The sequence below is a fragment of the Pezoporus wallicus genome, unplaced genomic scaffold (assembly GCF_028554395.1).
Source record: "Pezoporus wallicus isolate ANWC-B61680 ecotype Strahan unplaced genomic scaffold, APGP_CSIRO_Pwel_v1 contig_7178, whole genome shotgun sequence".
In the NCBI taxonomy this organism is placed as follows: Eukaryota; Metazoa; Chordata; class Aves; order Psittaciformes; family Psittacidae; genus Pezoporus; species Pezoporus wallicus.
Window position 1 is genome coordinate 1366261 of NW_026636884.1, and position 12751 is coordinate 1379011.

The 12751-nt window shown below is 36.5% G+C and overlaps 1 protein-coding gene across 1 annotated transcript in view; it reads left to right on the forward strand.

Annotated features, from left to right (window-relative positions):
- The window catches only part of LRBA (LPS responsive beige-like anchor protein), a 400308-nt gene extending 387789 nt beyond the window's left edge, over positions 1 to 12519 (forward strand). The window contains exons 55-57 of the mRNA XM_057402038.1: positions 928 to 1142; positions 8469 to 8620; positions 10994 to 12519. Of these exons, the coding sequence (XP_057258021.1) occupies positions 928 to 1142; positions 8469 to 8620; positions 10994 to 11084 (458 nt within the window). The 3' untranslated portion in view covers positions 11085 to 12519. The remainder of the gene's footprint in view (positions 1 to 927; positions 1143 to 8468; positions 8621 to 10993) is intronic.
- The last annotated feature ends 232 nt before the right edge of the window (positions 12520 to 12751 follow it).

Consider the following 12751-nt stretch of genomic DNA (forward strand, 5'->3'; position numbering starts at 1 on the left):
TACAGTTCTTGACTGCCTGGATGGTGAAGAATGTTTGTTATGGATAACTTCTCAGAAAAGAAACAAAAATTAGTTTCAGGAGAAAGAAAATGTGCTGTCTTGTTTGTTTGATGAAGGGTAAATGTAAGCAACCAACTAAAATTCATAGTCCTTCTGTTCAGGCTCTTTGAGCTTAGCTACAAAGCTTGTAATATGCCCCATCTGTGTTCTCAAAGACCTGCTTTTGGTAGGTAAATTATAAGGAATGGCGTTGATTCCGTGGATATTGTTATACTTTTCCTATTTGCTGTTCCAATATATTTTTAAACTGGAATTTTCTTAGCATTAGGATCTTTCTGATTTAGTGTTTCCAAACTACCTGCTTTGAGACAGTTTTACAAAGCTGGGTGTACTCATCATCTGCACCTCTGTGTGTTTTGGTTTTATCCCTGTGAACACTTGTGGCTTACATGCAAATCAGTTATTTGTCCAAATATATTAAGAAGCAAATATTTAGTGGATCATGTATAGGTTGGAATCTTAATATGAGAATATATGCTTTTAGAGTACCTATGTGTGTAAATTCATTGCACTTACCTTTGGTGTCTGTGTATTTTAAGTATCTAATTTCAGGATTCGGTACATTTATTTTTGTGCTCTTAAAATTAACAACTATCAGCTTTAAAAGAAAATCCACAAAAGAAAATCTGTTGGGTCTCTAACTAGTTTTGATAGGTGCTCTAAAATACCTTAATGCAAGGCTTTTACGGGATAAGATTTTCATCTCGCCCTTAAAGTCATAGGCTATCCACTTAAATATGATAAAAATCATTTTACTGTGTTATAACAGTGTCTACGTGAGTGGAATTCATTAGTTATTATTTGATATATGATGTCTTTAAGTAAGCATGTAAATCAATAACTAGAGATTTTATTCCATCTCTTTAGAAGGACCATGTCTCATACATTCTATGAATGGAGATCTGCTGAGGACATTAGAAGGTCCTGAAACATTAGAAGGTCCTAAAAACTGCCTGAGACCAAAACTTATTCAAGCTTCAAGAGAAGGTCACTGTGTCATATATTATGAAAATGGCCTCTTCTGTGTATTCACTGTGAATGGGAGACTTCAAGCCACTATGGAAACAGATGACAAGATACGGGTGAGTGTACTCAAATGGTGTGCTAAGGTGCGTCAGTTCCAGTATCAGGAAAAGTTATCAATGTTGGAGTTGTGTGGAGACTGTTTCTGTAGCCATGCCATAGAAATATATGGTACTAGACTATAATAACAGCATTCTGAAAAAAAATGTAGTTAAGGGGACCATGTCCTCCTAATAGTGTGGGTTTTAATTTTAAAATAACTCTGTTCAAATAGTGAAGAATACCCTGTAGGCATTTCCTTGAACTCAAGAATACAACTATTACTAGTTGTTGACCAGGAGAAGCTGGGCTAGTTCTTTACTTTTTGGTGTGAAGGCAGGAGGGTTTTGGACATGCTGTTTTGGTCGTTGGCTTTCATTTTTTGGCATCTCTGTCTACATTCCTTCATCTTAGCTTGAGGTAGCACGTGTTATACTGAGCTTCGGGAAGTTTATTGTCATATATCTATATTTCAGCTCTTTAGCCCTTTGGCATTTGCTGAGTAGCCAGCAAGGTTCTACGTCTTTAGCTGCAAGAGTCATGGAACAAATCCAAAACTATGCAGGAGGCATTTTAAGCTTGTGGTTTTATGGAAATTAATTTATAATACAAATGCAGGTCTTTTGACAGTTCCTATGAAATAGTACCTGTGAAGCAGAGCAGAACCTGCCAGCTACACTGGAGTGAAGCAGAAATGTCAAAAGAATACTTTCCTTGGATTAAAAATATTCCAAATTTTTTCGTGAATGAGAAAAAAAGGAAAGGGAAAAAAAATGAACAAGCATTACCAAAGCTGCCAGAAAGTTACAGAATGCAGCAGAGACATAGAGCAAGATCACACTGCTTGATCAGCGTTCAAGCTACCTGAACTCTCTGGAGTTATGGCCTCTGCCAGTAGTAATGGTCTGAGAGAAAGAGAATCACAGAGTGGTTGAGTTTGCAAGGGACCTCTGAAGATCAACTGGTCCTGCTTCCTTGCTCAAGCAGGGTGATCTAGGGCCATGTCCAGACCCTGTCTCCAAGGACAGAGTTTCTACAGCCTCTCTGGAAAACCTTTGCCAGTGCTCAGTCATCCTCACAGTATTGTTTTTCCTGTAGAAAAACTAACTATCTTTTGTTGTTGTAAGCATGTAAGCATGTAGCAGTACTATACCTCCAAGATGACTTTCATAATCTGATGGAAGAGCCCAGCAACTCAGCTGCAATGTTCTCTTGAGCTGAGAACTCTAGATTTTTCCTTTATTTGGGTTGATGTTTCAGGAAGAAAATTCCTCTTCACTTCCATGTTTGCCATATGGAATTATTGAAGGACTTTCTGATGTGCATTTTTAAATTTGCACCTGTTCTTTTCTTGTCTCTATTCATATTAATTCTCAAGATGGAAGAATGTGTCAATAAATTTGACAGGATTTTGATCTTCATGATTTCCATTTTATACCTTACATGGAACAGTGAATGCTCCATTGCAACTAAATTGTCCAGTGTAGTTCAGTGTACTCTTCTTAAAACCTTCTAAAACTGTTGTGTACTAACTGTACTCTGTTAATTGAGCATCCTTATGTTTTCAAAACGTCAGATAAGTTTGTGGGGGAATATGCAGAAATAACTCTCTCTGTAGATCTCTTTTCCATAGTGAAAGTGCTGTCTGCATGGGTGAGAGGACATTTGATCTTTGGATGCTCTGGCAGCCACAAGTGCGTGTTTGAGGCATGGGAAATTAAGTAGGAATGTGTATATTTCTGTCCCAAGCCATTTTTTCAAATTAATGTAGATTCTTGTTTCAATTTTTAATCTTTCTTCAATTCTCTGAAATTGCACTTTTGGCTGTTCTTGTACAAATGCTTTTGAGATTTTCAGCCTACCCTTCATCCCAGTTCTTTCCATAAAGCAAGCACGTATCACAGTATTTTCTCTTTCTACATTAATAATGTTGATAATCTGTCACTTTCAGTTGTGATTATGTTGTCAGTTAGGCCAGCAAATCTGTAAAATATCTAGAAATCCCTTGCTGGCTAAAACAATTTCTGTAGTGTTTCAGTCAGTACCCACAGCTTTAGGAATGTTGCTAGAGGCAATGGAAGTTCCACTCTCTGTGGGCCAAAATTACGTATGTGCAGGGGTTTGGGTTTTATTTTATTTTGTTTTGTTTTCTTTCTCTCCCAGTGGTCCCAGTTGGGCTTTATGCTTAAACAACCTACAGCGTCTTTCCCAGTGCTTCTGCATTCTATCATGTTAGAGGGCAAGTGGCAACTGCATGGTTAAAGTAGGGGCATTTAAAATGAATAGTACCTACCCGTGGGCTGTGCTGACAAACACTTTTTGTGATTTTTGCTTGATGAGGATAGAAGAGGGAAGGAAAAGGTCCTAAGTGTTGAATCTGTAATGTAACATTCTAGTTTCTATTTTCTTATGTCATAATGGACCAGTACTTCAGAACGTTATTGACAAAACCAGCAGGTTTCAGTAATGATGATTTGGAACAACATTCTGATTTTCTTTCTTATATTCTTGTGCTAGAAAACTGCTAGAAAAATTTCAGACGCTCTGGGGAAATTCAAAGTCTAATCAATGCCTTCCACCTGTTTTTGTTTTAAATACTGTATAGCTCAGTGGAGCTTAGGCATATCACAGTACATCTACCATGTAATGTTTAGATATCTTAATGAATAACTTAACTCTAAATAGTCTGCTTGTTCTGAGAAGTAAAGTTATTTTACCCTAAACAAAGACTGTGTGCTGTTTCACCCAGAGGAACCAATTTATTTTCCTTTCCTGAGTCTGTTTTGAAATGTGGAAGTGCCCACAAGACGCCTGCTGCTGTAAGCCAGGGCTGTCACTGTGTCAACTCTGCCTTTTTACAAAGCACTGCCTTTCAAAAATCTGAGATGTTAAAAGGGATTTGTGCAAAGTTTTGAGACTTTCCAAGGAAATACAAGTCAGAAATGCAGCTTTTAAAACATTGATGAAATTGTGCACTTTGGGGATTGGTTGAGAGTCTGAAGCTCATGTTGTGAGAAAGATTAGTTGCAGAGTTGTTTCAGTTCCATACCTAGCAAAATCATAGATAAACTATGCTGGGGAAAAGCAGAACAGTACAATTGGTTCATGTTGTCTTCTATACCAGTTGGAGTACTTGGGAGTAAAATCATCCTTTCGTTTGTTAAAACTTGAAGGGCATGTCATGAAACTGAAATGTTGACAGGGTGACTTTTTCCTTCCATTCATTCCTTCGCTCATATACATATATCATATATAGGCAAGTGTCTGAGAAATTTATTAATAAACAATAAATAGAAATAAATCAACATCTTGTCCTTATGACAAGCCAATGACTTACCAAAATTGCATAGGTATTAGTAAGGGTTCAAAGCCTATACTTTATTTAATCAAAAGATCACAAAACCCCCTGCATTTTGCAGGTAGTGGAAGAGTTAAAGATTAATGGCTTTAATTTGCCTTTTAATATAGCATTTCTTCAGTAAAAGCCTCAAGTATAAAATTCAAGTGAACCATGACCATAAGGTTAATGGATTTTCATCAGCTGAATTTCATAAGTGTAGCGAATAATTATTTGTCACAGTCTTCACTGCAGTTTGAAAATACCCTTAGGAGACTGCCATTACTATAGAGAAGAAAACCACCCCATATTGATTTTGCTTCTAATGAATAATCTTTTTAATAATTGTGTGTGCTATGTTAGATCTCATGATCATCTACTCAGTGCATGCAAGTTCTAGGTAATTTGCACAGTCTTAGTTTGCTTTCTACCACTTTCTGACTGAGTTACTATCCTCTACTAAGAGGGTGTCTGTATGAGTTTTCAAGTTCCTGGGATCTGTACTTTGGGTGGTGCTTGCTTACCATTATTTTTTTTAGGCTTGTACAAACAATCACAGAAGCAAGTTATGGTTGGAACATTTTTTGGGGGGGAGGGGGGGGAGGGGGAACCTTAAGCTCAGAATACTCAACTCTAACTGTGGTTAGTATTTGATTTTCCATTCTTAGATGTGGTTGGAAAAAACCTCCACATATTCTGCTTTATTGTGTCTAAATTTACATGAATGTGTGGTCATCCTAATTCAAACCACAGCTGGAATAGGTTTATAATTATTTTTTTCGGAGTTATAATATTTCATTTACAGTATATGTATTAACATTGCATTCATTTCAGAGTTATTGTGTGAAATAAAATTTTCAAAACGTAATTCATTCTGATTACTTGGGAATTGTTGCTGTAAACATTCAACATTTATAATATAGAAAGTCTATCTTAATGTAAGTGTTGCACATCATATAATTCTTAAAAGGTATATTTGGCATCATAGTAAAAGAATACAGCAATACAAAAAATAAAGATGGACAATATGTCTGACTTCAATTACTGCTGCTCACAAAGCAGTATCTTACGTACACTGTGTATTTTGGTTTCTAGGCTTGTCAGCAGTCTGTATAAACACTACAGTGTTGCATGAACGTAACATTCTTGTGTTTTAGTTTTTCTCATTTTTGTGGTGCATGCTCTATAAATGCTGTGTGTTTAAAAAACCAACAACTTATTTTCCTTAGGAATTTAAAATCACAGTATGTTACAAGTTTTGCATATTGAAAAGCTGTAGAAGCAGAGATTGCAGGGGCCAAAATACTTGCAGACTTCAGCAGAGTTTCCTAAACTTAAATCTTTGAGCTGGAGTTTTGTTTGTAGACTATCATCTTGAGGCAATTTCCTTGCCTTGCAGTGACAATGTTTTGGTTCAAGTGAATCAACCTATTTGTAGAACGTGTGTCTGAAACAGAAAAGCCATTGCTCTGACCTTCCTCTATTCTAACTTTGTTCTATTGAAAAGTTTTGTGGCTCCTTGCCTTGGGTCAGGGAGCTGAAATTTATCACAAATTAGTCCTGATGTGAAAGATGTATATTTCTTTGAAAAGGTGCCCAAATGTAGCTGATTCACAAATCTCAGGTTAAATGCATTCAGTAGATAATGCTTAGCATCTACACTCTTTAGCCCAGGGATGCAGAGTTTTCACCTGTAACCAATCATCATCTAAAATGAGGCGCACAAAAATGCCATGGCGAGAAATGCGATGACGTGATCCTGGATGGGGAAAGGGAAGCAGAGGAAAAAGAAGAGCAGAATCAAGGATAGAACTAAGGACAGAATGAAGGAAATGCTTGGAGGGGTAACGGGAACAGAACAATAGAGGTGGGAATGTAGAAAATTGTCAGAGAATGGGAGAAGGCCAGGAAAGGCAGAAAGAATGAAGGAAAACTAGGAATTCAAAGTAGGAGCAATGGAAGGAAGGATTAGATAGGATCAGGAGTTTTAATACTAGATAATAATGCTTCATAGTGGCAAAGTTCCTCATTTTTCTTTTAATAACAGCAAATCATCCAGCAAACAACTAGCAAAGTTGTTTCTCATCCTTCCGCGTGCTCAAATGAAGAGGATGATACACTGCTCCTGTGCCGAGTATTGCTTGCAAAAATAAAAGTAGAGAGCAGAGAAGGGAAAAAGAGAAATTCAAGCTGGGGAATCAAAAGTCAGAAAAGACAACTTAGAAGAGGTATCCGGAAACAGGAGGAGAGCATAGGAAATAGTTTGTGTTTACAGGAATTCTTATAATTAGTAGCCCAAGTCGCAGTTTTAAGGGCCTTTAAGGGTTTTTAAGAACTTGCTGGTAGCTTGTGCTGATGTCATTCCACATGAGACAATTCATTCAACTTTTTGGTTTTTTATTGTTTGGAGCTTTTTTGTTGTGGTGGTTTTTGGTTTTGTTTTTTTTAAAAAAAAACTCTACAAACCCTTCAGTTTCTCCAGATGGTTGGAGGATAAGGCTATAAAATCAGGGCCTGATATCATCAGGATTACTGTAGTGGTAACAGCAAAGACCCGTATTGAAAAGAAGTGCAAGATCTTAGTGCTGCTTTGAGAAAAGTCAATAATGGAGTATTCAGGGATTGCTGCAGGGAACTAGTTCTGTTGTGTTTTCTGAGCTGAGGAATGCTGAAAGTCCACGGAGTGAGGAAGGCAATGGATGAAATGAATGCAGAACTGCTATTCAGGAAACTATTAATTTGTACTGTAATAAACTTCTGCCATTTTTTCCTCATTTTTTATTTTTCTCTTCCACCCTGCCTCCTATCCCCTTCCCCGAGGGCACCAACAGGGTCAAAAGCAGATAGATAAAGAAAATTCCTGGGCATCATCTTCATAAATAGATACTAAAGGAATGGACAGTAATATACTTTCTGATATTCCTAATCCAGTGAATGTGGGTGCTGAGGAGCACAAGTGGAAGAGACTGTAGCGTGACCAACCTCAGAGCATCTCCTGTGGCCGCTGTTGGTGATAAAACACTGGGCTTAGATGGATCATAGTCTATCTGATCCCATAGGATATCAGTTATCACTGAATTGAATAAAATTTCGAATTCCATTCTCTTAAACCACATTTTGGCTTATTTAAAATATCAAAATCCCTTTTTAAGAAATATTTCTCATGCTTCCATCTTAATAGATGATGGGATCATCAGGCATAGTCATCAGGTAACAGAGGAAAGTTGCTGTTCTTCCATGTACTCTGTATGTATCATGATTTTTCTAACAGTACCCAGGAAATATCAAAACAGATTGAAGATTGCTGTTTGAAGAAGTCTTCACTGTGAAAACCAGTGATATGCCATCTTTATCCATGATCTGGATCCCAAATAGAGTTTCCAAATGCAGATTGGCCAACGGTCTCTGTGACGCATGCAAAAGCAGGTTATAAACAATTGGATCTGTAACAGGTGGTTTCAGGATAGATGGTTAAAGGAAACACATTCTGTGGTAAGAGTGGTGGATCATTATCTTATTAATCCAGAGCAGGAATCAAAAAAGGCTGGTCTAAATTAATTCTAGTAATTTGTTTAACAATTCTGTTCCTTCCGGCATTCAGCCTTTTGTCAGAGAGAAAAGGAGGACAGCTTCTGCTAGGCTAGTATTAAAGGCAATTAGGGGAGCATCAGGTACTATATTTTAATGCCAGTGTTGTGGGATCTCATAAATCTAACTAATTAGAAGAGCAAATTTGTTTAGCTGACCTCATATTAGATCTTTGGAATATAGAATATATCATAGGTGAGGTAAAACTTAACTAGTGACGTGTATTAAAGAGATTTGTGCATAATAACGTTAATTCTATTGCTGAATAGAATAACATAATGTTGCTTCCCAAATGCTTGTATTGTTATCAAATCTCCCTAGACATTCAGCTGTCAATGTGAAACTTTTTATGAAAGTAAAAGAGAGAGGGAGTAAGGCAACACATACTTATCTGACAAATATCCATCTGCGTTCCTCTTAGGCAATTCAACTGAGTCGAGATGGACAGTATCTGCTTACAGGTGGAGACAATGGAGTTGTCATGGTATGGCAGATGTGGGACCTCAAACAGCTTTTTGCTTACCCAGGGTGTGATGCTGGAATCCGATCCATGGCCCTGTCGTATGACCAAAGGTTAGAGCGATGTCTGGCTTTCACAAGAATTTCAGACAATATATACTTACAGTTAAATTACATTTTTATTTTTCTTCTGATTTCGGTTTTCCAAGGATCACAGATCCTGGTGATTGTATTGAGAATTCTTGCTTGCCTAACTTTCTTTCTAACATGTCATATTTAGGGCAGATAATCTTTTTCAGGATTTCAGCTCTTGGGGTAATGAAGAGAGATTCAAGTAATCTTAGTTTGGTGGACTTCCAAGATGATAGGTTGAATTCTTGGTCTGTGCCAGTGTACAGTGTGGGACCCATGGAGGTATAATGTTACATATGTGATTTTCATGATTTTTCTGTCACTTATGATACAAATCATATTCCCAATTTGAGACCTTTACATTATAAATAGAACAGTTAGAAAAGTTGCACAATAAGACTCCCTCCACACATCGATATTTTACTACAGCAAATATTAATTTTCATTTCTAGAAAAAGTTATTTTATTGACATAAAGCATGTCAATATCCTTGAAGATTCCTTCTACTGAGGGCAATCAGTTCCTATTTTTACTGCATTTGTACGTTACACTTCCCAGTGCAGCTGTACATAAAAGTTCATCTGTGTTTTTGTCACAAAGGTATTGTTTGTTTATAAGATGGATGTCTACCATTTCATTTGTACTCTTTTAGCTTGTTGCCTAGAATTTTTTTTGCTGTGGTATATTTGCTTAATGGAGGTACTGTGTGCTTTTCAAATAGATTTGGCTCCTAAATTCCCTAGGAATGTCTACATTGTGCAATAAAGCATATAGCAGAGACTCTTAACCTTCCACTTCCTGAAGTCCATGCTGAATGTTTTAATATTTTTACCTTGACTATATTTCTAAAACTTACATAAAATTGAACTTAAAAAAATCCAAGCCTGCAAAATCCATGGGCTTCAAGCACAGATTCAACTTCTTGTAGAGCATAACTGGAGGTTATAGGCATTTGAAAGAAACAGTTTTAAATTAAAAAGCCCCTGTTGCTAAAAATATTTCAAAAGCTGGTTACAGCTGCTGAATTTTAGACCTCTGAATTGTATAAAATTTTTCATTTAGAGAATCTTTAACCTGTAATTCATGTACATAACAAATTATGTAATTAATGTAATGTTACATTAATATCATAATGTAATAATTTTTGCATGCCAGTAAACTGAGATTTAATATGGACATCTATAAATTTATCCATGTGCTCAAGTTAGGAATCTGTTCACTTTGGGTTTAAAGACACAGAAAGTCAGAAGAGATTTCTCAGAGTATTTTAGCGAGTAATTGCTCAGTAATTACAGGCAATTACTCACAGTAATTTATTTGGTATGCATGAATGTATATATTTGAATTACAGTGTGTAAAAAGATGTTTTAACCTAATGCAAAACCAATCAAAATGGTGCTCTTGAAATAGTGTGATACTATCAAAATGCAGTGTTTTGATCTCGTATTTAATCTTTGTTTTGAAGAAAAATTACTGCTTTTTATTTTGAATACTTTTATTTTAAATTCTGAGACCTTTTTTCCTAAAATGCCAGAGTTTCATATGTCTTCATACTTTGGATGTTCATAAAACTTTGAGCCTGTAGAAAAGATGATATAGAAACTCTTGTAATTGTGTTCTATGTCAGAGTCACGGTTTTTCAAACAGATCTAAATGATCTTGAGTAGTAGGCTAAGGGTAAGGAATTTAGAAAGAAAAGAGTGCCTCAATGGGAAAACACAGTGACCGCTTTCTGGAACTTCCAATACAATCAAAGCCTTCAGACTGCTTTCAAACCATTTCCAGCTGAAGTCCTGTGTCCACATCCAATTCCTTCCATATACATCATATGCTTAAATGGGGGAAGTGAAACTGGAACAAACACTTCTCCTAGCCTTCCTTCACTTTGCTGCTGCCCAGGGCTTCATCCGGCTCTGGTTCTCCCCCAAAATCCAATGAAGCAAGCCAAGAAATAATCCCAGGAAATCAAAGCCCTGAAGTGGCTTTTCAGGACAGTGATGCTGGTAACCAATCCTTTATGGTTAGCCTGAAGCTATTCTCAACTGTAACTTCAGGCTAACTAAACAAACTGTTGTACGGTGGTTTGTATGCTTTGTGATCCATAAATCTGTCAGGGTGGTGCAAAATGGCAGTATTACTCAAATCCAGCATGCTGGAGTCCTTGGAAGCCTAAGATGGGAACCCTTAAAGTCTGATTTTTCTGGTATGTGGAGCACTTCCACCTCCAGCTGTCTTCTGTGGCAGTTGATCGTTGGAAGTTGCATTCTCATGCCTGTATTGATGTAATTCTCCACTGTGTTGACTTGCATTTATGAACATGAGGTGGTTCACTAACGAATCTTGTGCTTTCCTTAGGTGTATAATGACTGGCATGGCATCCGGAAGCATAGTGGTTTTCTACAATGATTTCAATCGTTGGCACCACGAGTATCAAACCAGATACTGATCTTCATAAAGACCAAGATTAGTACTGATTTGGGCAGCTGTTGTCAGAAGGAAACTGAACACAGCACACCTCCCTTGGTGTCTTGCCACAACAATGTTCCCTATAAAGCTATCTTACGTCTGAATGTAACTTGAATTTGCTGGAAGAAGCAACCTATTTTTTAAAGTTAATTGCTATTTTTGTAGACCTTGCTTGACTTTTTTTGGGGGAAGGGCAAAGAAGCAGAAATAAGGCTGCTGGGTTCTGTAGTTAAAAATCTATATTTTTAGTCATAATGAGAAGTCTATTTTGATCCCTGTATGTAAAAGAAACCTAAACTAAAAATGGTTAAAACTCACATTCTAGCTATATTATGAAGAAACAGATTTTCCTTCTGAAGCTTTATCTTTTACCTTGAGGAATATATGATTTTAACATAATGGAAATGAATTACGATGTTTGGGGAATTTTAAACTGTGCTACCTGTACCACACTTTGTCTCATTCTTTTCCAAATGAATGTACTACATCAGCACTGAAGTTTCTGGGAATCGATGGTAATACTTAAATTATTGTTAATGTAATTTTACACTTTGCAAATCATTTCCATCAAAGTTACTATTCAAGCATGTTTCTAGGCCTAGACAATTAGTTCTTTTTTAGTTTGTTGTATGTTTTGTGCAGTTTAAGAGAGAGAAATCAGGAATGGAGTTTGTGTTACATCAAGTGTGAATCCTTCTAGTTTCAACCTGGCATATCCTTCAAAGCACATCAAAATGTGGATTGTTCCTCCAAATCAGAAAGGCTATTCTGAAGACTTTAAACTCAAATTAGAAACCCACAGAGGCAGGTATTGCTTAATAGGTGCAAGCACCAAAGCACACTTCTGCTGGTTAACTGTGAAAGCACTAAAAAGGCAGGTGTTTGCTGGTGCAGCCTCTGTACAGCAGCAGAAGCACTAGACTTGTAGGTGGCTTTATTTTTTTCCCAGAACTAGCCCTTGCAATACTGTAGCATATGCCATATTGCTTTTCTTCATATAGTAACAATATCTTTTGTATTTTGCTATCAAAAAATCCAGTCAGATCCTGCCCAATCATATGTTTCTTTTAGGAAATGAAAAATAATTTATATTATGGAACAGTAAGTTATTTTGGTGTTGCACAAATCTACTTTTCTACAAGATTGCTGTGCAGAACTCTGTGAAAATATTTGTGAAAAGAACTGTTATTGTTTTGTATGTCTGTATTGCATAAAAATCTTCTTGGTATGTTGTGATCTATATGAGTTGAAATTTACATTCCATATCTGTATTGATACATACATTTATCTAGCTGCCTACTAGAGCAGTTCCTGTTTTTTTTCCAAGCATTTAACTATTATCTGTCTCTTTCAGTAAAGATTTGGAATGACAAAATTAATTTTGAGTGATTAAATAAAATTACATTTGTAATTGAGAGCTTCAGTGGAGTACTGGGTTCTTGTGAATCAGTGTATATTCACAGTAGAGGAAATAACTGCTGTGGCTCATGCAGAGTACTGTTGATGTTTATGCAGTGGTGACTGAGTCAGTTTTCTGTGCTTTCTACATTTTTATACTGATGTGGTTACGGTGATATTGTAGAGTTAATTTTTTATGATGTTTTATGTAGCAGAAGTATGATTTGATTAAGTGAGGCTATAGTTGTC